Raw genomic sequence first — 27046 nt, forward strand, 5'->3', positions numbered from 1 at the left:
GTGAGAGGAAGCACTGGATTGGAGAAGGTAGGTATAAATCTTCTGTAAAAGTTGGCTAACCCTAAGAAGCTTTGTAGTTCCTTGATAGTGCTGGGTTCTCTCCACTCCATGATAGCCTTAACCTTGGCTGGGTCCATCTCTATGCCTTCTCCTGACAAAACGAATCCCAGGTAGGATACGGAAGTGGACTCGAATATGCATTTTTCCGGTTTCACCAAAAGTTGGTGTTCAAGAAGACGTTGGAGTACCTTTCTCACTAGTGACCTGTGTTCGTTTAGTGATTGAGAGTATACTAGGATATCATCCAGATACACTACCACCGAGATAAATAACATGTCTGCGAACACCTTATCCATATACCTCTGAAAGACAGCGGGGGCGTTGACCAGGCCGAATGGCATCACCCGGTATTCGAACAATCCGAAAGGAGTGCGAAACGCGGTCTTCCATTCGTCGCCTTTTCTTATCCTTAGGAGATGGTAGGCCCCTCTTAGATCCAGTTTGGTAAAATATACGGCTCCTTGCACCGCCTCCAAGATGTCTCGGATTAATGGCATAGGATATCGGTCTCTAATGGTCACCTTGTTAAGCCCTCTATAGTCGATGCATGGACGCAGTTCGGAGCTGTCCTTCTTTGGTATAAAGAACAAGGAGGCTCCACAGGCTGATTTCGACTCTTGGATGAGCCCGTTTTGGAGATTAGAGTCCAGATATTCTCGTAGAACCTTCCTTTCTGGGAGTGACAAAGGGTACATCCGCCCAAAAGGAATCACTGCATCAGGTACCAGGTCGATACCGCAATCCTCTGGTCGGTGAGGGGGAAGATCCCGAGGTTGAATGTCTATGAATACCTCAGAGAAAACGTGGTATTGAGGAGGAACTGAGGCTATGATGATCGAACTCGGTGTAGGAGGTGGTTCTGCTTCAGGATGAGTGGAGGAATCCATGTGGCCCATACAAGTTGACTTACAGAAGAATGAGTTGAAGCTCACTCTATTTGCCTTCCAGTCAATGTGGGGATTGTGTTTCCTTAGCCATGGAATACCGATGACCAGAGGGAAATGGGCTGCTCTGATCTGATCAAAGACCAGATACTCCGAGTGATGACTCATCTCCATCTTTAGTGGTATCGTTTCTGTGGTGATGGGACCGGATGACAGTGGTACACCGTCTACGCCCTCTACCGGAATGGGAGTTGTCTTACGTTTAGTAGCTATGTCATGTTCTGTAGCCCAGTTCGCATCCATGAAGTTACCTGCAGCTCCACAGTCTAACATAGCAAGTACCTCTATGGAACTCGAAGGAGACAACCATAACTTGACCTGGAACACCATCAGGTTGTTTTCCTCAGGGTTGTTCATGGTTCTTGAATGGTTGCAAGGGTACTTGGCACTTCCCCCGAGACTTCCCTTGCTGTAGATCGGGGGTTGAAGTTTTCCTTCCTCCGGGGTGGCACTTCCGGACAGCTTCTCAATAAGTGTTTGGCGGAACCACAGTACATACATAACCCGGTCTCTCTTCTTCGTTTACGTTCTCCCGGCGTAAGAGGTCCCCTAGTAGTCCCGACCTGCATGGGTTCTTCCGAAGGAGCGTAGGTCCAGGTCGTTGGAGAAGGGTTCGGTAGACTGAGGGAATAAGAATTACTCCTGTATCGTCTTCTTTCTTGCCGTCTCTCTGTTATTCGGTATTCAATCTGTAATGCTAAGGTCATCAATTCCTGACAAGATACTGGCCGGGCAACACGAGCCAACTCGTCCTTAAGCTCGTCGTGGAGTCCTCTCCGAAATATCGTTTGTTGGGCAGCATCAGGCCAGTCTGCCTTAGCTGCTAGTCTTTGAAATCGGGCGATGTAGGTCTGCACGTCTGTGTTCCCTTGTTCGACATCCAGGATAGCTTCTAAAGAGGAGTATAGTACCTCTGGTCTGTCGAATCGTTCCTTGAAGCCCTCTATAAAACGATCATAATCAATCAAGGAAGGGTCGTTTCTGGCAACCAAGGGAGTTGCCCAAGCCAGAGCATTTCCTGTGAGATTGGCGATGATGAATCCAACCTTCGATCTTGCTGATTCATAGGCATGGGTACGGAAGGCAAAATACACACCACAGGCATCTAGGAATTCCTTCATTCCTCCCGGGTAACCGTTATATTTGCCAAAGGAAAGGGGCATCGCAGGTAGGTCTCCACGGTCGTCTCTATGCAGGACTACCTGCTGTCGGAGTGCTATGTTCTCTGTCCTCAGGGCTTGGACTTCAACTGTGAGATTCTGCATTGCCGCTACCAATTCCTGGTATTGTTCCAAGGAAGCCATGTTAGGATTCGGGCGTTGTATACTGTCCAGTTCCGAGTCCACCTCCCCCTTCTCCTCACCTGTCTCCTCCGAGGCACGTACACTAGGCTCAGTATCAACTTTGCCTTGCTTCTTTATAGTCCTTGGAACCCTGACTTTCGGTGTTCTGGTCTTCTTTTCGTGAAGATAAGGTCTGGCCCCTCCGGAGGCCACCTTGACAGAAGAGTGAACCTATCACCGGGGAACCCCAGGGGGCCAGCCTCAGTTCTAGGGAAAAAGCCTGAAGGTGGAAAAAACCCTAGTCCCTAGATGGGTTCTTTAGATGGTATGTTTCAATGATGTCAGAGTTGATGAAGTAGTCAACGTGTGAGATGGCAGGAACTCAAGAGGCCGGGAACCAGGACACGGAGGGAAGGTATAGAAAAGTAACGGGATACTGTGAGTAGAAGAAAAGAGAAGAAAAGAGAAGGAAAGAGAAGGAAAGAGAAGGAAAGAGAAGGACTACCGAGAGAAGGCGTAGTCAGGAATAGCACTAACCCCTGAATCCGGCGAGATGAAGGGAACCCTTCGCCGGCAGGTATACGCCGAAGGGAACGTAAAGGTAGGAAAGGGATAAAGGCTCTAGGAATCTCAGAGGCGACCGGTACCACAACCGGCACAGCGCTTCCGTGAGAGCGGAAGAAACAACCAGTCAGAAGGGCTGAAGGAACAGCAAGTCACGTAAGAAAGCTCCTGCCTCCGGACGCGGAACACAGTGCGCGAGCACCTACGTGGCCGGAGAGCGAGGGTGAAGTTTAAGGTAAGGAGGAAACAGAGAAGCGGAAGGGTACCGCAGCTGTAGTAACCGCGGAAAAAGGTGAGTGCAGAGCAGACCGTAGCGAACACGGGATAAAGGGAAGGTAGGGCAATAGGAGTAAAGAGAGGGAACCAGGGAGTAGGAGAAATACACAGGAAGGCAATAATCCGAGGTGGGAGCGATGAGAGCGTGAAATAACAGATACAACGCGCCAAAAAGTGGGCGGAGCCGGATATATATAAGCTCCATTGTCCTGTTGGGCGCCATGTTGGATGAGGACTAGACCGTTCACCGTCTGAACCGCCATCGATACCAATGCTTCCAATCTTGGTTCCTGACACTGTGCTCCCTAAAGTTATTCTTCCGCCTGTGATTGAGAAGTGCCCTATTGCGTCCGGAAGCTAGGTCTCTGCTCAATAAATACCCTAGTATTAACCCTAATAACACGGTACTTACGTTGGGGGCTGGCATGCACCCACATTATCTGTGAAAGCACCTATGATCTCCATTATATCTTAGTGTGCATATATGTTTATATATCGATACTATTTTTAATTTTGGCTGGTCCAGTTTTCAAAAGGTTTGTGGCATGCGCCAGCTCAAGGCAAGGTCATAGAGTGTTCCACAGATCTCGAAAACCCATGCAGACACTTTTAAGACATGCGACCCGGAAGCATGTTTTTTTGTGGGTCTGTGAAAAATCCAATTTGAAAATGGAGAAATTACTTACTAGTAATGTTCTTTCTATGAATTCTTCTGCAGATTCCTCATCAGATAAATAGCCATTCCAGCGTCAGCTGCTCAGAAACGTTTTCGACAGGTGGCCGTAGTACAACTCGATATTAACCGTAGGCTCCACTTGCCTCGCCCGTGCCACTGGTCGGCTCCCGATGTGACATCGGCCACATATATACTACGTCACTACACCCCCAACCCTCAGTTCCCCACCTTTTTGTACTCTGAGCTCAGCAGCCGCGGTGGACGAATACATAGGATTCTGCAAGAAAATAGTAAAAAAAGGATTTTTAAACGTTTTACATTTTTTGTGAGGAACAGGACGGTACTGGAAGTCGCAGACTGACAGTACTAAAACAGAATGCCATCAAACTGTGCCTAATACCCAATCATCATTACCTCATCCCATCAGAAGAGGACAACCAAATATATAAAGTAGACCACTTTGATAGTGGGCCGGATGGGAGGATGATGAGGAATCTGCGAGAGAAGAATCCATAGAAAGAACATTATTGATAAGTAATTTCAGATAGACTCTCAAAGCATTACAGAAGGCAGAGGCAGGATGAAAGCCCTCTGACAAGGAAGCTCTGCAAAACCGCTTTGCTGAATCGAGCATCCGAAACCATGATGAGCCACATCCAAGTAGTAATTCTTGGTGAATGGATGGAGCGACGACCACATCAGTGCTCAAAATATTTTCTTTACTGGCACACTCGTCTGCAGGAAGCCACCACAGCCCTGGTGGAATGTGCCCTGATTCGCGGTGGCAGATCTTTATCTGCTCTCTGATAACACTCTGCAATGCAGAGAGTTACCAACCGAGAGATACACAGCAAGACCCTTCCTGGACAGAATGAAAGCCACAAAGAGTTGATTGTTGCACCTAAATTCCGCTGTCCTAGCCACATAAAAGATGAGTGCCATTTTAGGATCCAGCCTGTGCAGCCTCTCTTCATCCTTAGAAGGATGCAGAGGAGGGTAAAACACTGGCAAATCAATGCTCTGGGACAGGTGGAATTCAGAAACCACTTTAGGCAGAAATTCGGGTGCACTTTGAGCGAAACGTTCTCATTGAAGAATCGCAGAAATGGCGATTGCAAGATAAAGCCTGCAGCTCGCTTACACATTGTGCTAACGTGATAGCCACCAGGAAAGCTGTTTTCAGGATAAGTATCCTGATGGGACATGAATGCATGGGCTCAAACGTAGCCGCCATCAAGAATGTTAACACTAGGTTTAAGTCCCAGTTCGGAACTAAAAACCGAGCAGGCAGAAACATATTTACAAGGCCTTCCAGGAATTGAGTCATAACCAGTATTGTGAAGAAGAATCCTTGAACACACACAAAGGTAATAGCCCTTGACTGTGCCTATCTGAAGGCCTGAAGGGGCCCACCAGTAACAAAAGGAAATACATCACTGTAGTTGTGGGACAAATGATAGGTCTAGCCTGTGTTCCCTACACACACCACACCTCAAATCTTATCCATCTGCACGCATACAAAGAATTCAGAGACAGTCATACCCCATCCTCTGAAGAGCCACACATGTAGGTTGAAGGTTTCTGGGTTTGGGTGAAGCACTCAGCCTTCCGACTGGGATAGGAGATCCGGCCATCGAGGCAACTGGAGAGGTGGACAGATGGTCAAGTCCAGGAGTTCTGAGGACCATGTTCTCGCAAAATCCAGTGTGATCAAGATCATGGTAGCATGAAATCACCTCAACCTCCTGAGAACCCACAGGATAACAGTTATCAGAGGAAATGCATGGTGGAGGTCAAAGGCCCACTCCACAAGGAATGCATCCACCAATGCACCATTTACTGGGAAATTCTCTCGAAAAACTGTCTGCACTTCGCGTTGACCCTCATGGCAAACAGATCTGCTGTCTGGGTACCTCACTGAGCGAAGATCTCCTCGAGAACTTCCTGGCGCACTTCCACTCATGTGAAACCATGCCCTGCCAGCTCAGAACGTCCGCCAGCCCGTTCTTCGTTCCTGCTAGATGGACACCTGAAGCGGAGATCCTGTTCTCCAATAACCAGAACAATAGGTGCAGTGCCTCCTTGCATGGGGTATTGACCGAACACCCCCTTGCTTGTTGAGGTAGTGCATGGCCATTGTGTTATCTGTCAAAATGAGTACAGGTTTCCCTTTGAGGGAGGGCAGAAAGGCCATCAGGGTCAACCTGATCGGTCGCAACTCCAGCCTGTTGATATGTCAACCAGCATTCCATTGGTGACCAGAGGTCGCTCACCTGAAAATCCCTGCAGTGAGAGCTCCAACGGTTCAGAGACGCCTCTGTGACCACCTGGGGTTGGGGCCACGGAGGCCAAGAGGGTTCCCCCATCATCATGTTCACACTGTTGACCCATCAAGAGAGGTTGTTAGTCAGTGACATTGACACCTTGTGGTTGTTCTTCATGGCATCAAAGTATTGGGACCATTGATCCCACAACAGGAACGCCTTTGCAGCCTGGCTTCTGGCACCAGACAAATGCAGGAAGCCATTAAACCTAAGCTGAACGAAGGAAGCTGCTTGTAGACTGTCATGCCTCTGGAACAGCTCAACCATATGCCTGGCACTGGTGACTCTATTTTAGGGGTGGGGCGTTCCCCACCAGAGTTTCCAGGACTGCTCAGATGTCCTGGAGCTTTTGAGTTGGTGTTACATGGGACTTCTGAAAATTCAGGGAGAAGCCCAAACCATGAAGCAGAGTCGATACCTGCTCCAGCGACCTTCCTCGGATCAGCCAGTTGTCCAGGCATCTTTTAAACATTTATTTTTAATTTTGTGTGTCATAGTTTAATACAAAACCTTTCACACAAGGAAAACTTCCTCAATATACAATCATCATAAGATCATAGTACATTCATACTAAGGAATACCACCATATACAAGACAGGAAGCAAATCCCTAAGAATTTAAAAAAAAATAAGTGATTAAAAAATGTGGCTAGTGCCAACTATAAATGAACGTATGTCCCGCTAAGCAACATTCTCCACCAGTGATCTCTACTCATAATCCTATAATACCATGCCAAACTGCTGACAGCAGCCAGACCTTACCTATCTAAGGATAACTGCATTACAATTCCTAGGGACATCACAGGATCAAGACTTGACTACTGTAATGCACTGTTCCTGGGCACCTCTACCAAAAACATGACCAAACTTCAGACTATACAAAACAGTGCTTTGAGAGCAGCCACGGGAATACCCAAGAAAGAGCATGTCCCGTCAGCTAGGAAAGAGGCACACTGGCTCCCAGTAAAAGAAAGAGTCCTCTTTAAAGCACTTGCCCTCAACCATAAGTGCATCCACCTCACTGCTCCACCATACCTCTCTGAGAGAATCCACCCCACTACATCCTCCAGACCAACCAGAACTCCATATGCAAACATGCTCACGATCCCCAGAGTAAGAGCCAGAGCAGGCGGGATCAGTTTCCCCGTACCTAGCAGCACTGCATTGGAATGCCCTACCACCACCCCTGAGAGCAAAAGTCTCTCACCTAGCATTCCGTAAGTCGCTGAAAACTATGCTCTTCATCTAAAACTCATCCAAGACAGAAACTCTACTCATTCTCATGTTGTAACTAATATCTGTATCCGAATGCGTATAGAATGCAAAGAGAATGTACCACAAACTCAGAAAGTAACTGTACTCCTGATATGTTTTCCATCACATGTATGTAACTTTTTCGTAACTAAGTCTGCCACAAGTAACAGTGCCGCGATGCCTTTGGGCTGCATGTGCGTTATATATATATGTAAAAAATAAAATTAAAATAAAATATAATGCTCTACAAATCTATAAACAGCACCCTTTTTTGTTCTTCCAATTTTGACAATCTACCAGGACATGCCTTAAAGTCTCTATCACGTTCGGTGTGGGACAGAATGCCAGCAGGAATTCTTATTAATTACTGCATTAGTTATTAAGTCCAAACACTCTTGTTCCCGCATCATTTGTCTCTTCAACATGTTGGAGTCTCTCCCAATACTGGGAATAATGTATTGTTATTAGCTGACAAACATTTTCGATAAAGGGCTAATATTTTCCATTTAATCACCCCTTATAAAGAAAGCAAGCCCAGCTCAAAACATATAACCTATATAGGTGTACTTTTGGGCAATCTGAGGACCCTTTTCCAGTATATACCTTTCAAGGTATTGCATGCTGATGGAGGACTGCATAATGCAGTTTCGGGTGCATAGACTAAGCAGGGAACTACCTTTGGTGTATAAAATTGGATTGCTGCAAATATCAAATATCTACCAAATCGCCTTAAGCCGGTTGCTCCCTGAGTTGCAAACATTTCAGCCTTTCTTTTGAATTCCTGTACATTAGCACAATCTTTAGCACTGTCACTCATGTATCAATAACTGCTGACCTTCAACAAGGGAAAATTGCCCAGTTTCCATAAAACTTAATATTTATTTTTCACCTTGCTGGTTTCAAAACCATCACATTCGATTTAGAGATATTCCTTTTTTAAATTGTTTTGCAAGGCATATCGTTATAGGCATTTAATGATCTTTGTAGCCCTATTGGAATTTGGTCCAATAGGACGAAGTGATCTGCGTATAGCTGCCATTGTATTGGTTGGCCCTCTATATGCGGTGGAAACACATGAGTCTGCATTAAAGTCTCTCTTAAATTAGGAATGAATAAGTTAAACAAAGCAGGGGTGAGAATACACCCGTGCCTTAAACCCCTATACGTAGGGATACATCTGGACAACCTCCCTTGCTGATTGATCCTCAATTGAAGAGAAGAATCACTATAATATTGTTTTATAATGTCTAACAGAACTAGTGGGCAACCCCAAGAGTATAGCTTTTGCCATAATAATTCCCGATCAATTCTGTCAAAAGCTCCTTTAAAATCTATGAAGATCAGGAAAATATTTTTTTCCCTCGTTAAAACCCTTTTCTTGAAATAATTTGGAATAAAACAATTTAAATCCATGCCATTCCCCTTCACAAAGCCTGATTGATTCACATGAAACTTAAGAGCACTTCCCACCCATTCCTTTAGTTTAGATAGAACCATGGTTGCAAAATGTTTTCCTGGCACTTCAAGAAGGGCAATAGGACGGTAGTTCCTAGGACATGTCCTATCACCCTGCTTGTAAATCGGAACTACTATAGATGATTTCCAGGTGAGAGGAATTAATTTGTCTTTTTTAATTTGGACAAATAGAGTATACAGAATCGAGGCCCATAGCTTAGGAAGTGCTTTCAGTATTTAATTCAAAAGGCCATCCGGGCCTATCACCCTTGAGGTAATGCTTTTAATGATTACATTTTCAATCTCTTCTTTGCCAAAATCCAGTGTCCAAGCCATTTCATCAAATTTGATATTTATCTTCTCTGTCCTATATATTTGTTTAAACGCAGTCATAAAATGTTCTATCCAGGCTTCCTTTGCCACTAGATTTATCTGGAGCGCTTGCTAAATCACTCCATCTTCATTAATCACTTCCTAATTTCAGAGCCCCGCTTGGTGGCTAATGCCCTTAACATGGCCTCAGCGTCCTTTTGTGCTACACATGCTCTGTGAACAATATTTATAAACTAGTTTCATTTTTGTAACTTCCCTAAGGTATTGGGAGCCACGCAGATCCCTTAGCTTCCTTATCCCTGTCCCCAGCTCTCTCTTTCTTTCTTTGATGAACTAAAGATTAACAGTATGACGATGATTATAATAAGGCTGAATTCCTACCGGTCTTATAGTCGCAAAGGAATTTATTGTTTGCTTGTTATCCCATAGCCGTACTGTATGATCATTTAGAGGATCGACAAATTACATAGTTAAATAATCATTCAGTTTCGCCCCATCAGCTTCCTTCCAAATAACCATATTTCTTTCTCCATTCACCTCTAACTTAGGGGTATACTGCCCTTCTGCTTTACTCGTTTACATGCAACAGGAACAGACGACCTAGAAATTAGCAGATTGTGGTCACTATTAGCACACCTGAATAAATTAAAGTTTGTTACATACTCAGTGTTACCTGAAACAAAAACATAATCAAGGATCACCTGCTGGCTGCCTCTGAGCTAAGTAGACTTGGCCGGGGTATCAATCACTATAGCCCTGTTTAACATACATAAGCCTTTGGTGTCCATGAGATCCAACCAGGCCACGCCTCTTGTTCTCCCATCACCCCATCTGTTAACCTGGGCAGGCAGATCCTTGTCCAGAAAAGCACACTTAATGTTAAGATCTCCCGCTAGTATAATACCAGAAATCGATTGGTGAAGTATGCCTTTGTCTATCAACTAAGCAATACTATCTAAAAAGGCGTTGGTAAGTAAAACCTGAGGTTTCCAATACACATTTCATAATACAAAGGTATTCAGTGCCGGGAACCAATCTGAGTCCCAGAATAATCTAGCGATTTTCACTCTTGGAATCTTAGGCCTCAACCATTTCCGACTGCCATTACGAGGCCCGATATTGGTCTTCCTTTGGGTCCCTTGATTGCCAACTTCAATAAAATCACATAACCGTCCAAGACTGGAGACTGCCCACGTTTCTTGAAACAGAATCACGTCACAGGCAGCTAACGCTGGATCCGGCTGAAGTAAGTGTACAAATCCTCTCATGTTCCAACATCCCATGAACAGGTCTGATGAGGACTTTCGGAATACGTGACCACCGGCTCTCCCAAGGTGTACCGTCACCACTACCATCAGTTTGGTGAAAACCCTGGGCGCAGAGGTCAAGCCAAAGAGGAGCACCGTGAATTATTGAGTGTCCCTGATGATGAATCTCAGGAACTGCCTGTGCCTCAGATGAATTGGCACATGAAGATGCACGTCCTGAAGGTCCAGCGACACCAACCAGTCCTGAAGTTGCAGAGCCTGGAGAATTTATTTCAATGTAACCATCCTAAACTTGTCTTTTCTCAGCAACTTGTTCAAGGCCCTGAGGTCCAGGATGGGACCGAGTGCTTGGGGTACCAGAAAATAATGAGAGTACCAGCCTGATCCTCTCTGCTCGGGTGGCCCCTCGTCCACACACCCTTCAATAACAGGCCTCTCAGTTCTTCCTGGAGCTCCTGGTCCTGTTATTGTTGACGGGGGTGGTCTGTCTGCAGATTTTCTTTAAAATGTTACACAGTACAACCCTTCAATGAGTTGCAGCAAGGCCCAGCCATCAGATGTTATCTCATTCCACCTGACCATGTACTTGGAAAATCTCCCTCCAACAGGGAAAACATGCAGGGAGATCTCAAAGTGGCTTAGAGGGCGCCCCTGCCATGGCTCCTAGAGGCCCTGTGAGAAACGCCTCTGGCCTTGCCTGGCTTACAGGAGCTGTGCCCTCTTACCAAACAGAATGTTTCGCCTGTAGCCTCTTTCCCTAGAGGAGAAGCCGAAAGATTGCTTTCCCCTTCCCTGATTGTTCCCCGGGCCTTCACCCACTTCGCCGAACCATAGAAACAGCCCTCAATCTCATCTACAATGTATATGACATCTATTGTGCGTATTTGGTGCACCTTGGCCTGCACAATGGACAAAGAAATGAGATGAAAAATGGACACCACAGACAATTATTAAATACAGTGATAATATAATTGCATTAAGACACAAATCTAGGTATCACTATTACAAATGCATGTTGGGACTGAAGAAGAACGGTCAGCTGGAAGTCATCTCATTCATGGTTTGTGTGCCAAGAGGCCTCTCCGGCACTCGGAGATACTCAAGAAAATATATGGCACTGACAGATACTCTCAAGGTGTCATCCGGAGCACACAGGATCGCCTAAAATGAGCAAGACATCTGGCAAACATTGGAGCTTCTGAGACAACATCTGGCACAGAAACTCCTAAAATGACATGTGGCAAACATGGAAACTCCAGAGATGTCTGCATGTGCACATATTGCTGGTCTATGTATGGCACACGTTAAAACTCCCAAGTCCATTAAGCTACAAAACTTCCAAGGCAATGATTGACATACACAGCAACTCCTGAGACAGAGTTGGCATGGGCACATATGTGCTACACCTTCTACTTGTAGTTTTTTCCTTGCGTAAAATTCCTCCTCTGCTCTTGCTTCTGGTTCTCCTGCTTGCATAGTGTATGCTTACCACACAAGGGAAGAATACTCAAAAGGCATACAGGGGACAAATGAGTAACAAGATGAACACACGTAGGGGAGTCCCCCGAATGAACCATTCAGCAACTAATTTGATAGCCCAGTTTTAGCTCATACTAGGCCTCATTCCATGTGCTGTTTTAATCACCACACAGAATGTAAAATATAATACACAGTGTTTGTCATTTTGTACAAAAAAGTAATAATTTATTACATAGGCCATTGGTCCTACGTTTACACAAAAATATAAAAAAAGCCACATGAATACATATATCAATATGGGAGATGTATATATACATCTGATGGCATTTTAATGATTTAATCATGAAACAAAAGGTGACACAAAGACAATTCCATAGTATGGAGGAAAGAGGGCACAAACCACTGTCTTCCTGGCCCTATCTGGCTAATAAGTCACAGAAGTCCTCCAAAACATAGTGTCACCTAATACATATTCTAAAATTGATTATGCATGACAAGAATTGTACTTGACTAAAAATACACATCCCAGGTCGACGTCCATAGTGGCAATGCTGAACCACATAGCATAACTCGTTGGTACAGAGTGATGCAAAGGACGTTTCGGCAGGACATCAGTTATACTGCCTTCGTCAGGACCCCAAAGGAGATGGAGCTTTAGAGAAAAGAAACGGTCCTCCAGAAGTGAAGTTGCTGCCACCGAGGCGGCGTAAAGGGAAAAGAACCTCCTGGTCTAGATGGGGGGACTGGGTGTGCCCTCAACGGGTATGCCTCTGTTGACTGTCATGTGGATCAAACGTCCATGTAGCCAAATTCAGTGGTCCGGGGCAACTGTATAGTCGGGTGTCCTCCCGTAAACGTTCCTAGGCTGAAATGCATCACATCGCCTTTCCCAGACAAGGTGGACAACTTTGTGAGAGAAACCGAAAAAGACTGTTACAAAGTCGCGCCAACAAGAGGACATGACCTGGTGAGAAAATCGTTCAGGTTCAAGGTACTCTTCCCATCATCATCATTTCAGTGATTGTCTGCTCGGCTTGAGGGCTCCATGACGAGGACCACTAGGCCTTCTAGCATTGGGTGGCAAAACAGAAAGGGTAGATCCACCTAGCTAACTTGTATTTTATTTTTGCAAGCTTTGTATCCACAACTTGCGTGGAGCAGGGCCTCAGCCACAATGTTATGACAGGGTCTGAGATGGCCACATTAAAAGTCAGTGCTCTTTTCATTTGCAGTCCCTTGTCCAAGATGCCTGTTAGATCATAGAATGACAGGGGTTTTGCTGGTGGGCCTAGACCCAAGGCCTCTACCACCCTCTCCACAGTCCTTCTGTACTGTGCATTAGGGTGTACATAAGAGGCGGCCTGTTGCAGATCCAGATCAGGAGATATGTCCAATCCACTCCCATCATGTAGCCCTTCGGTTAGAGTAAGTGAATCCGCTTGGTCAGCAAAGAAATCATCTCCTCCAGTCACCCCACCCATGGGCTAAAAGCCAAAAGGCACTTTGTTCCCTTCCTCATTGTAAATCGACTGCATTGAGTCCAAAAACGTTGATCGGGATTCAGGGACAAAGGAACATTTGACTGTCGGCACCGATATCGATGGCATCATTCCCACTAGGCCTATTGGTGCCGGTACCTCAGGGCCCTTCGGCGGTGAGGTACCGGCACCGATGCCATGCAGTTCGGTGATCGACATATTAGAGTGGCAACACTTGAAACCTGAAGCCTTAAGGGCTGACTTATAGACGCTCGTCGTTGGAAAGTAGATGAATTGTCTAATTGAAATGTTCTCTCATGAGAAACGTTCCAAATAGCAGTGTGCTGAGCGTAAAAAAAAAGAGGAACTGAGGTGCAGAGGTGTGGTGATATAGTATATATGCGCCCAACATCACCTCCGGAGCCGACGAGTGGCACGGTCGAGTCAAGAGGAGTCGGCGGTCGATATTTCTGAGCAGCTGATGCTGGAATGAATATCTGATGAGGAATCTGGGAGAATGCAAACCATTGCAACCTTTTTCACCTTCGTTTTTATACATGAACATATTTACCAAACCTCACCAAATTTAGCATGGGTGTTCTCAGGCTGGATCAGCTGCAATCCAAATCTGCAGAGGTGTCATGGGCGAGGTCAAAAGAGACAGAGAAAAACCATTTTAGTTTTGACTATTAGGTGACACTATACGCGCTGCCTAGAAGCAGACGTTATTGGTATAGGAAGCAAAGATAGAGTGATGGATGTGAGGAGAAACACACATCCTGCAAGTGCTTGGGGATTTTGTACTCGCCATTGGCCATGCTTGTCCCTGTGGTCTTTCCACCCTACTATCAGCACACTTACAGACACAAACCCTTGCATGCAGGCATACACTCCTATTCCTACATACATGTGTTTTTGTCATAGCTGCAGATCTGACCTGGGCTCCTAACGCCACCTACCACAAACGCCCTCCCGCTCCCTCACAGCACCCAACAGGAGCAAGAAAGGAACAGTCGTGTCCACCTACGCAAATTCAGCCCTGCAGGGCCATGCAAGACTGCAGAATCTAAATGCATGTGGGCTTCACGGTCATGCGTTCTTGGGTACTGAAGCCAGCCCAGTAAACCACCCTCAGCTGTGCTCTGTATTTTAACTGGGCTGCCTTGGCTCATCCATAATGGGTGGCGGCTTGGTGCCCTGTTACTGATTATAAACGAGCCACCCCTGATTAAATCATTGGAATGGACTTGTACTGAAAGGTAATAAGTACACAACAGTGTTACTAACAGTATTTCATTTTCATCACCTCATGTTTAATTGTACCAGTGAAGGGCACTCTCTTTGATTTTGCTGGTGCAAAAGCGTATGTAGCTGCTGTGTAATCTATTTTCTGACCATATGTTTCGCACCGCTCTCCACTTCCGTTTTACCCCAATGTCCCAACCACTTTATGGGTTGTCAGTGCTCTCCCCATCTCTGGCCACATCCCTGCATTGTGCTGCTTGTCATCCTAAATGTGACTATCTTCTTCCCTCCATCTCTCTAGCATCTCCCCTTTCTTGGGCTCCTCTTCTGCTATTGGTTTAATAAAACCAAAAAATTAAATGGTTTACTTCTAATAGCTTTCTTTATATCTTTCTCCCTCTTTCATCGCATTATCTTCCTTTCTCTCTCTCCCTTCAGTTTCCTTTGTCATTCCCCTCTTGTCTTCTTTTCCCTTCTCTGGTCTTTTTCCCATTCGTTCCTTTCATGTTTTCTGTTCATCACCCTTTCTTTTCCAGTCTTTCTCACTTTACATTCTTTTCCTATCCAGTCTTTTTCTGCCTTCTTCTCCTTCCCCTTGTGTTCTTTCCCTCGTCCTCCTTGCTCCTTCTTTCTGTTGCTCACTCCCCCAACACTCCTTATTCCTCTTAACATGTCTCTCCTTCTCACTGTCTGGCTCCTGTGCACCCCATCACCTTCACTCAATCCTCAGCAAGACGTTATGTCTCTGTGTTTCCAACAAAACCCCTGAGGGGACTTGGAGACGTTCAATTTGAATAGGTGCTAAATTATGGGGGAGGTTAAGCCCTATGGTAAAGCTTTAACTGCAAGAGGTAGAGCTGACACAGTACAATATGACGATAGTAGGCTTGTGTCCTCTTTACATCTTTGTCGGGTGTGCTCTCACCTGTTCTTCTAAGCAAAGACTAATTCATCTCCTCCTGCGGCCACTTCCCGGATTGTGCCCCGGTCCTTCACCCACTTCGCCCAACCATAGAAACGGCCCTCAACCTCATCTAAAATGGATAAGACGTCTATTGTGTGTATTTGGTGCACCTTGGCCTGCACGATGGACACAGAAATAAGATGACAAATGGACATGACAAGCAATTCTTAAATACAGTGATAATATAATTGCATTAAGACACAAATCTAGGTATCACTATTACAAATGCATGTTGGGACGGAAGAAGAACGATCAGCTGGACGTCATCTCATTCATGGTTTGTGTGCCAAGAGGCCTGTCGTGCCAAGAGGCCTGTCCGGCCCATAAGGGATACTCAGGAAAATGTCTGGCACTGACAGATACTCTCAAGTCATCCGGAGCACACTGAAACGCCTTAGATGATCATGACATCTGGCACGCATTGGAGCTCCTGAGACAACATCTGGCACAGATACTCCTGAAACGACATGTGGCAAACCTGGACGCTCCTGAGATGACATCTGGCATACATGGAAACTCCTAGACGACGTCTGCATGTGCACAAATTCCTGGTGTATGGCACACGTGAAAAGTAAACTCCCATGTCCTTTAAGCTCAGAAACGTCTGAGGCAATGATTGACATGCAGAGCGACTCCTGGCACATATCATAAGGCTGGCATGCAAGGCATCAAATCACCCACTCCACCCTCTGTATGTGCTACACCTGGTTCTTGTAGTATGTTACTGGCTCTAATTCCTCCTCTGCTCTTCCTTCTTGTTCTCCTGCTTGCATACTGTCTGCATTACTCAAGCTCTCCTTGTTCTTCTACCTACACCCTGTGTGAATTACTTCAAGTCTTGTCTTTACTCCTGCCTGCACCGTCTATATTACTTCAGCTCTTGCTTTACTCCTTGTTCTCCTGCTAACACCCTGTGTGTATTACCCATGCTCATCTTTAAGCCTAGGTCCCCTGCCTGCATTACTCAGCTCTGGCCTTTAATTCTGGTTTTCCTACCTGCTCCCTGTTTGCATTACTCCAGTTCTTGCCTTACTCCTTATTCTCCTGCTAGTACCCTGTGTGTATTACTAATGCTCATCTTTAAGCCTAGTTCCCCTGCCTGCACTACTCCAGCTCTGGCCTTTAATTCTGGTTTTCCTACCTGCTGGTTGTCTGCATTAATCCAGTTCTTTGCCATAATTCTGGTTCTACCAGCAGCACCCTGTCTGCATGTCTCCAGCACTTGCAATACTCTTGCTTCTCCTGCCTGCAACGTCTTCAATATGCATTACTCCAGTTCTTGTCTTTACTTACAGTTCTCTTGCCTGAACCCATCCTCATTACTCCAGGTTTTGTCTTTACTCCTTGTTTTCCTGCCTGTGCCATGTTGTATTACTCCAGCTCTTGCCATTCTCCAGTTTCTCTTGCCTATTCCCTGTCTGTATTATGCCAGCTCTTATCACACTCCTTGGTTCTCCTGCTTGTACCTTATCTGTGTGAATTGTGGTTCTTGTCTTTACTCCTGGTTTTGATGCTTGCACCATGTATTAATCTAGGTCTTGACTTTACTCTTGGTTCTTCTGCTTGTACTCTGCCTGTTTTATTCCAGATCTTGTCTTTACTCCTGATTCTGCTGCCTGAACAATGTCTGTATTACTACTGCTCTTGCCCTCACTTCCCGTTCTCGTCCTTGCTCTGTCCTCCAAGTCTTAAATATTATTCTTGTGATGTTCACTGGCCCCAAAGCACTTGTGGGGAAGCATCCCGCCTACACACGGGGCCTTGTGAGTACCTGAGGGGCGGCTGGTCCTGCATCGTGAAACCTATTTCAGTAGTGGGGCTTGGGCCCCTCATCAAGGGAGGCCACTGTGCTGACTACTGCTGTCTGATAGGGTAGCTATTACTCATCATGGTTTGCTAGGGTTGACATCCCTTCATGGGTGTTTTGCATACAATGAAGATTGTTGGTTATTATTTCCTATTTACTAACTCCTGATTAGTAGGGGGCGGATGGGGGAAGCCTGATGCCTGATCCTGCTCCTGCCAGCTTCCTAGAAACTTCCCTCCCTCAGTTGCTCATATTTCTGCTTTGCTGGCATTTACTGGCCCAGTTCTGCCATTGTTGGTCTTACCCTTGACTTCTCCCTCAGTTGTTCCTTCAATGTGCAAGGGTTGGACCTATTCTTCGGACTCCTGCTTGCTTCTTTGAACCCACTTTTGTTCCTACATATTTTTTCATTGGCTTTCACTCTTTCCTCTGCTGCCCTTATTCAATGATGTCCGTTCTAGTTGACAATTCTGTTAATGTCTTGCTGGACTTATTTTCGATTCGCTTCCCGCTCTTGATCCTATTTTCTTTGTTGTCCTGTCTGCCCTTGGCTAAAATCCTTATTCCGATTCTGCTCTGTGCCTTTTCCTGGCTGTGGTCTCCCCTTTGTTGTGCTGGTTGCTGCCTCTGATATATCTTGTATCAGGATTCTGTTCCTTACTCCCTTATGTCTTATTCTGAGTTTTCGGGCCTGTTCCATAACCCATTGTATTCCTCCATTCTTCTTCTCCATCTGTTGCTCTAATTCTTGCTTTTCTTGCCTGTTTCAAGATTCAGTCCATGTTGTAGCGCGTCTTATTTCCAGATCTTCTTCCTGTTTGTATGCTTCCTCTCCTGACCTGATTAATTTGTGCATCTTTCTGGCCTCTTTTCCTCATTCGTTGGTCCTATTGCCATGTTCCATCTCTGAACTCCCTCTTCCATTTTCCTATGCCTTCGCTGCAGTCGTTAGGTGCTATTCCTGGTGCTTTTGTTGGGTTTCACTTCCCCACCATAGTTCTGGCTTTCCTTTCTGTTTGGTGATTTTCACCCTCCTCCTTGGTCCCAAGTCTTCCTTCTCTATATTGGTTGCACTCTTTCCTTCTTTACCTCAGTCTTTTCCCCAGTACTCCTTCCTGTTAAGTGTTTCCTCTTGACTTATTGCTGATGATCCCTCTTTGTTACTTGACCTCCTCCCACCTCATTTGGTTTTATACCTGAGCCTCTTTCCCTAATTGTTGACATTAATTCTCTTTGGGATTATTTCTTGATTTATTTTTGTGTCATGCTGACAATAAACCGGAACGCTGTATCCTTCGATCACCTCCCAAATAGTAGAGCAACGCTCCTGCTTATTCAAAGTGTCTGCTTGAATGTCACTCTCATCCTAGGATGTGTTTCCGATGAGGAATAACAGCCATGCCAAGGTTGACATGTAATGGTCTGGTCAACAAGGAAGCGCTTCATTTTACTTATTATGATTTGTGATGGCCATTATGCAAAAGCAAGTCACTTCAAGGTGCCAAACAGGGAATTGCTTCCAGGCTACCCTGCCCCCCTCCCCCGAAGTGGTGCATGGGAGCTTTGTGGTAAGTGCCATGTTTCAGCTTGTCATCAAAGTCGGTAAACTCCAAGGAAGACCCCAGGCATGAGTCTGCTCACTTAACGTCCGTGAGGCCCAATGGGCTGGGCACACCATCTGACCAATCAGATTTATTGGACTGAGGCGAGGAGCTGGACCACTGGTCGCGGGACTCTGGAGAGGGTGTTAGGAATGGGTGGTGGTTGCGATTAAGTGGGGTGGGCTCGGCACCTGGCGGGGAGGGGTAACCGTGCTGGGACGGAGGGGTCAGGTAGAGACTGCCATCCTTCTGAAGGCTATTGCCCGCACTTGTTACCACTTTCTCTGATGGATGGGGATTTCCCTGCCTAGTGCTGGCATTGCCTGGCATCCCTGTGGATTCAAAGGCTGGCTGGAGGCTTCCAGGGCCAAAGCTACGGCCTTGGTTCAAGTTGGCTTGCTGGAATGCATCTTGGGTTGCAGGAGGTGCCCCTGGCATGGCTTCGGTGGGCTGCTGTGGCACCTCATGCAGCGTTTGGCAGGCAAGGTGATGAAGAGGCTGCTGCGGTAGTGAGCCTGCATAAGCCACATTAGGCATGGAGCAGTGCTGCCCAGTCCCTGAGGTGGGGGGAACAGCAGCACCATAGCAGTGTCCACTTTGGTGGCTGCAGCCCTGTGGACCTGTAGCCTCCCTTGTCCTGTGCTGGCCTAGAGCCACCCACTCACACGGTCGATTAGCCCAGTGCCCTGTCAGACTGCCTGAGAAGGAACTGCTCCTGCTGCCCAGAAACTGCTGACAGGGGTCAGAGATCATCTGGTCACATGGCACCCCAAAGCTGATGAATCCTTGCGCTGGATGGCCATGGCCTGGGTGGCAGTAGTGGGTGTCAAGTGGGTGCAGGCCGCAGAATGGTGATGTGTGCATGACAGGGCTCCTTAGAGGTGCAGTGTGTCCAGGGTGGGCATAGTATGGGTGGTTGAGGTCAATCTGTGGAGGGGGTACATGTCGTATTGGCGGTCCAGACTCTGATAGCGGAGCCTCTCTTTCAATGCCAGAGGAGGGGCTCCTGGCTGACGGCTTGCGACTTTTCCGGGTCTGACTGCGGGCCTGGTAGCAGCTGGCAGCTGGAGAGGGAGCAGGGGCAGCACCACCCTGGCCCAGCAGGGCAGCACTGTAGTCATCGAGGAGGCAGATGATGTCCTGGTGCATGCGGTCACGGGCCACATCGCGGGGCAGCCGGCCCATGTGGTCTGGGATATCACGGTTGGCCAGGTGCTCGAGAAGAACCTTGGTGGTTTCATAACTTCCCTCGCGTGCGGCGAGAAACAGTGGTGTTTGCTCCTGAAAGGAAAAACAGATGTTAGTCAAGTTCTGTGAGTAGTTGGAAAATCCTGAAATGGGAAACATATTTAAGATTAGCTGGCAGTGTGAAATATGCATCAAAAGTTGGCAACTAAAGCTTGAATAGAGAAATAAAGCTTAACAACCGGCCTTTAAAGCTTGAACTGAAATAATTATGATGTGAGATTCAAAGCCTCAACGTTAATTACCTGGCAATGCTTAACTTTGAAAGTGGGCTTTCAGAATGGCTGACAATAAATGGTTTGAGAAACACTGATCCAAAATAGCTGGCAAAGCTTGAATTTGGAAACAGAGCTTTGGTATTGGCTGGCAATGAGTGAATTGCGAAACAGAAATTCATAATTTTGTAGCAAAGCATGATACAAGAAAATCAGATTCACACTGCACTAGAAAATCCAGATGTAGAATTAGAGTTTCATGATTGGTGGACAACGCTTGAATTGAAAAATAGAGTATTATGATAAACTGGCCAAGATTGAACAGAGAAACAGTTTAATGATTGACTGGCAAAGCTTAATGCGGTAAAAATGGCTTCACAATTCACTGAAAAAGCTTGATGCAATAAAAAAGATTATGATTGTTTTCCAATGCCTGAATTAAGGAACAGATATTAACAATGTTACTCACCGTAGTGACTATCTTACTCCTAGTCCATAGTCCCCTTTCCTCCATACTTTTGGGACATTCCGTCCAGTGGGACGGGACCGTAGCACTTTTGTAACAAAGCATCAAATTGAAAAATGTGTCCTCCTTCTCTTTTTTACACGGAGTACCGCACTTCGCCGTAACCCCACACTCCTGAGCTCCGCCTCGCGCATCGCCCTTCAGTCCTTTTCTATCGCCATGTCTGAGACCTTTTAAGCAATAATAGAGGATACATATTAGAGGGGACGGCGGGCGGGCTTATGGAGGAAAGGGGACTATGGACTAGGAGTAAGATAGTCACTACAGTGAGTAACTTTGTTATACTCCTACTTCCCGTCCCCTTTCCTCCATACTTTTGGGAGATTACCAAGCACTCCTCACAGGATATACGGGTGGATGGAACCTCCTTACTTAAAAAGGTTTTTAAGAACAGCCTGGCCGAATTGAGCATCGGCTCTGGAGCTCAGGTCTAAGCAATAATGCTTTCCAAAGGCTGATGGGAAACCCCACATAGCTGTTTTGGCAACGGTTCAATGTGCTCACAGAGCGACGAATAGATAGGAGGCAATGAGGGGGAAAGCATAAGCTTTCATGTTGAACCACAACCTGCAAAGAGGACCACCTCTGGAAAAGTTGCAGATGATATTGCTGTTCATCTCATACTCGTAACCGATGCCGTCTGGTGACTGAATTAATCTGCGTTCACAATGAGGTGACCTAGGATGTGTGGAGCCTGGAGCCAAACAATATACTGGATGGCCCAGCCCAAATTTGTATGGCAAGATACACAAAGAGAGGAGAGTCTGCGTCGCAGTGCTTGGTGATGTAAAACCTTGCTTTAAGGGAGGTAGTCAAAATGGCCGCCGTAGCCCGCAGAGGTTGGGCCGCCATTATCACACACCAGGGGCGAACAGTGTCACAGGAGCAAGTGGAGCAATAGTCTCCCCAGGGGAGTGAGGGGCCCTGCGTGCCATCCTAGCCTTGAAAGGAACCTCAGCAGAGCCGGTACTAGCAGATCTAGGGTGTTTACTCGACACGTCAGAGGCTTCCCCAGAATTAGCCTTTAGTGGTGGATACTTGGCAGAGCCAGTACTAGAAGGTCTGTGGTGCGCGACTGCCTTCTTTCGCCCCCTCAACAGACCTGGTAACACCACGGCCACACGCGCAGAAAGGCTTAGGGATATACCTTACAGCCAGGACCCTCGATGAGAGACTCTCAATTCTTTGATTTGGCCCCAAGCAGGGGAACCTCAGGTTTAACCCTGGTTTTATAGCCACCTAGAGATGGGCCTCGAGCCAAGACTCGGTACAGTTAGCTCCAGATGGAGAAGCCTCAGGGCAAACCCTAGTATCCAAAGCTACAGCAGAACTGGGGTCAGCCTTAGCCCCAAATGGGGAACCTTGGAAGAAGATCCAGTATTGGGAGACCGCTGCGGGCCCCTCAGAGGAGTTTCTTGTGCGTCTCGCTGAGTCGAGACCAAAAGGAGTACCCGAATCTGAAGTGTTCTGCTCCCACAGAGAACCATAGATATTTCAAATGTGGGCTCCAAGTCAGAATGTGCATTTACACATCCTGGAAGACCACCATACTGAGCCAACCGCCCTTCCGAAGAGAGGACTTTATTTGGCAGGGCGTGATCAACTTGATTCTCTCTCGGAAAGACCGAAGATAGTGAGCAGGCCAGCCTGGTTGAGCACTGTGAAAGGACAGCAGTACTAGCCCCTCCCTTGCTCCATGAGGGGAACAGGTTCCACGGCTCTGAGGTAGAGAAGTTTCTGTACCTCTGCTTTGAGGGAGGGCATCCCGATCTGTTGGAAGAGAGGTTTGAAGGGTGGGGTAGGAGGAAAGGGCAAGCGAAAACCCCCCTAAACGATAGACAAACCTCACCAGTCTTCGTGATGGTTTGCCACACCTCCAGATGAAACGGGATTCGTCCTCCCAACGAATTGTAGTGCGACCGACAAAATATCATTTGGTGATTTGTCGGCAGGGAGATTACCTGTTCCTGTAGAGGAGGCTGATGGCCGAGAGGAAAACCAACCACCTTGCCGCTGCCGCTTAAGGCGGGGCTACCAACAGGAGTTTCACATCGGCGCACACGGCGACCCTGAAACCCCCTGATCCCAGAGAAGGACTCAGTCTGGGACCCTGACCTCTGTGTACAAGGGGCCTTAGCTGAAGCTGTCGCCAGGACCGACAGCCGGGTCTTTGTTGTCCACATAGTGTGGAAAAGCTGCTCACCCGCAAAAGGAACGCTCCCAGCACCAGTCATCATGAAAGTTGGTGTATGGGAGGTTTCCAAAATGGCTCCCGTAGACCAAGGAGGTTGGGCCGCCATTTAGTCAACACCTGAAGACAACTGCGTCATAGGAGAAAATGAGGCAACTGTCCCCTCAGGGGAGTCAGGGGACTTAAGAAACACTTAGCCTTGGAACAAGGATCCTCAGCCGAGCCGGTGCTGGCAGATCTAGGATGTTTAGTGGACAACCTAGGAACTGACTCAGAATTGGCCTACAATGGAGGAAACTCGGCAGAGCCGGTACTGGAAGGCCTGTTGCTGATCACCTTCTTTGCCCCCTCGACAGAATCGGTACCACCATAACCCCGAGCGTGGGATGGTCGAGGAATGTACCCTACCGACAGGACCCTTTGAGGATCCCTCGACTCTGTCGGTACTGTATTTAGAGGAACCTTGTGTTTTAACACAGGACATATAGCTCCCTCAAGAGGGGCCCGAGCCGTGGCTCGGTGTGACAAGCACCAGAAACTGAGACCTCACGGAAACCCTGGTATCCGGAGGCACAGACAAACTGAGCTGAACCTTAGCACCCAAATGGTGAACCTCTGAGCCACGTCAGGTTTTGGCAGGTCCTCTGAGGGACCCTCAGAGAACACACTGGTGCGCCTATTAGGCCCTTGAGGCACCTCAGGGAAATCCCTGGTAACATACCTATACAAGCCCCTCCCGGTCATGGAATGCTCTCACCGAGCGGGGCTGCTCATCGCCGTCCTCATCCGCTTAAGGCTCATCCCAACGAGGCGGGAACAGAAGACTGGTCCTCCATGCTTACCGCCCCAGGTTTTAAAAGAAAAAACTGAATCGGAGAAGCCGGGGCCGGGGTGGAGCAGGAGTGAAAAGATGCTTGAAATGTGTCCTCATAAGGTAAGAGTGCATGAGCATCTGAAACTTCCCAACTTCCCGAGGAAGAAACCGCTCGTAAGGGACCTACCCCGCAAACACAAGGAGGATGGTTGTCAGGAGGGTCCACCACCGCCCGGTCCACATAGATCAGTGGAGCAAAAACAGGAGGGAGCGAGACAGTATGAGGCAGCAGAGCCCACGCACACCGGTCAAAAGAAGGGCGGAACGGGTTACTATCACCAAAAGGAATGCTCCCAGCACCAGACATTGCGAACGTAGGTGTAAGGGAGGTATCCAAAATGGCCACCGTAGGCCACGAAGGGTTGGGCCGCCGTTTTGTCGCCACCTGAAGAGAACTGCGTCACATGCGTAGCTGAGGCAATTGCCTCCTCAGGAGAGTCAGGGGACTTCAGTAACACTTTAGCCTTACAATGATTCTCGGCAGAGCCAGTACTGGGTGGTCTCGGATGTTAAGTCGACATCTTTGAACCTGTCTCAAAATTAGCCTCCAACGGAGGAACCTCAGACAAGCCGGTACCAGAGGGAATGCGGTCTGTGACACCCCCTCTTTGCCCGCTTGACAAAACCGGTACCACCATGACCCTGAGCGTAGGACTGTTGAAGACAATACCTCACTGACAAGACTCTCTGAGAAGGCCTCTCAGATCTGTTGACATAGACTTTAGCCTCCACGAGAGGAACCTCAGGTTTCAACCTGGTACGTAAAGCTCCCTTAAAAGGGGCCTTGAGTCGGGACTCGGTACAGACTTTAGCCTCCACAAGAGGAACCTCAGGTTTCAACCTGGTTACAGCGGGGAAAGCTCCAGAAACAGAGACCTCAGGTTGAACGCTGGTATCGCAGCACCCAGCCAAACTGGGTTTGACTTTATCACTGGGATGGTGAACCTCAGAACACTGTTCGGTACTTGCAGGTCCGTCAGGACCCTCAGAGGAATTTCCGGTACGCCTCTTAGGCCCTTGGGACACCTCAGGGGAAAACATGGTGAGAGAGAGTGCATAAGTCTCTGAAACTTCCCAAAAAAGCCATCCTCTGATGAAGATTTAGACACTCGGGTGGCCAGAGGCCGCTCATAAGGGGCATATCCCCATGAACATAATGAGGAAGGTTGCCAGGAAGCGAGACCGTATGCGGTAGTGGCATCCGAGCACGGCAGTCATAAGAAGGGCAGAGCGGATTCGCACTGACCCGTGGAAATGGTTGATAAAAAAAAGAAGGTTGCCAGCACCAGTTGTCGATAGTGTGGGTGTAAGGGAAGAATCCAAAATGGCCGCCGTAGACCACGAGGGAAGGCCCGCTATTTTGTCCACACCTGAAGAGATCTGCGTCACATGTGTGGATGAGGTGGGTATCTCCACAGGATGGTCAGGGGACTTGATCGAAACTTTAGCCTTGACACAAGGATCCTCGGCAGAACCGGTACTGTGGGGCCTCGGATGTTTACTGGACATCCTGAAGGGGCCCCTTGAATTAGCCTCCAAGAGAGGAACCTCGGAACAGAGTCCGGTCTGTATAGCTCCCCCAAGAGGGGCCTCGAACTGTGGTTCAGTACAGAAAGCCTCAATGGAGGTCTCAGGGCGCACTCGGAGCGAAGTCTGGTACCCAAAGCCTCAGCACAACTGGGCTGGCTACTGGCACCTGATTGGTGAACCTCAGATGGTAATCCGGTGTCGGCAGGCCCCTCGCAGGAACCCTCAGAGAAAACCCCTGGTATGCCTATTAGGCCTGTGAGGCACCTCAGGGGAAACCCTGGTAGCAGAGCTCTTGAAGCCCCTCCCGGACATGGAGAACCCCAGGAAGGAGTCCCCCCAGCCGGCGTGCCCTACAAAGTAAGGAACTTACCGGGCGTCTCTTCTTTTCGTCGATGAAGAGTTGAAAATGTGGTGGAGGAACTTGCTGGAAGACCTCCTCCCACCGACGAAGACAATTCTGAAGGGCCCGGACCGAAAGAGAGTTGCAGTAGAAACACGAGCCTCAACGGTGATCCGGTCCCAGACACTCCAAACAGAAAGAATGGGGATCCGCCCTAGCAAAGCAACGTTCGCAAGAGGAAAAGAGAGACAAATCCCAAACAATCCAGCATAGATGAAGACACGTGACCGCAGAACCGAAATAGGAGAGAAGGACAACGGGAAAGAAGAAAAAATGTCTTCCCGGTGATGCAAGTGCATCCAGCCCCGACCGCGCGGAGAAAAGGACTGAAGGGCGATGCACGGAGCAAAGATCAGGAGGGCGGGGTTACGGCCACATGCGGTACCCCGCGTAAAAAAGAGAAGGACACATTTTTCAATTTGATGCTTTTTTACAAAAGTGCTCCGGTCCCGTCCCACTGGATGAAATGTCCCAAAAGTATGGAGGAAAGGGGACGGGACGTAGGAGTATTGCGATTATCTGGCAAAACCGAATGTGCAAAAGGAGTTGAGTAAAAGCCTGAAAGGGGAAAAACTAAACATTTTGAGTGTTTGCTATCAGGTGGTTGATTGGACTCCCGTTGCAATGAGGAACTCCCTAAACCCAAGATTATCATGCCTTCTTTTTCAAGATCTTGTGAAGGAAGACATGAAGATCAAGTACAAGTTTGTTAATGTCAACCAAGTACTCCTTTAAGACCTATAAGAGAAACTGGGACGAAGAAGATAATTCGAGCCATAATGAATAAACAAGGGAAAGAGAAGAAGGTCATATACAAATGCTCAGGGAAGCCTGAGCAGGGCATCCTTAAACAGAGAGGCCGGGACCTGTCAGTGTAAGAGGAGGACTGCGAAGTTCAAATTGGCTGGTGCTTGTTAAGACGGATTTCTGAACTCTGTCCTGGTGGCGCAGAAGTTCAGAGGGCCAACCTAATTACTTGGAACAGGGTAACCTCTGGACAAGCCAGACCAATCAAGGTAGCGATCGCGGCGGTCAAGACTAGGTCTCAAGAGGGG

The 27046-nt window shown here is 47.5% G+C and overlaps 1 protein-coding gene across 1 annotated transcript in view; it reads right to left on the reverse strand.

The window, feature by feature from the left end:
- Window positions 1-15766: 15766 nt before the first annotated feature.
- Window positions 15767-27046, reverse strand: part of LOC138521830 (neurogenic locus notch homolog protein 1-like) — a 478650-nt gene continuing 467370 nt past the window's right edge. Inside the window, exon 34 of the mRNA XM_069634949.1 lies at window positions 15767-20291. Coding sequence (XP_069491050.1) covers window positions 19047-20291 — 1245 coding nt within the window. The 3' untranslated portion in view covers window positions 15767-19046. The remainder of the gene's footprint in view (window positions 20292-27046) is intronic.

Source organism: Ambystoma mexicanum, chromosome 13, assembly GCF_040938575.1.
Source record: "Ambystoma mexicanum isolate Mex_15411 chromosome 13, UKY_AmexF1_1, whole genome shotgun sequence".
Taxonomy (NCBI): domain Eukaryota; kingdom Metazoa; phylum Chordata; class Amphibia; order Caudata; family Ambystomatidae; genus Ambystoma; species Ambystoma mexicanum.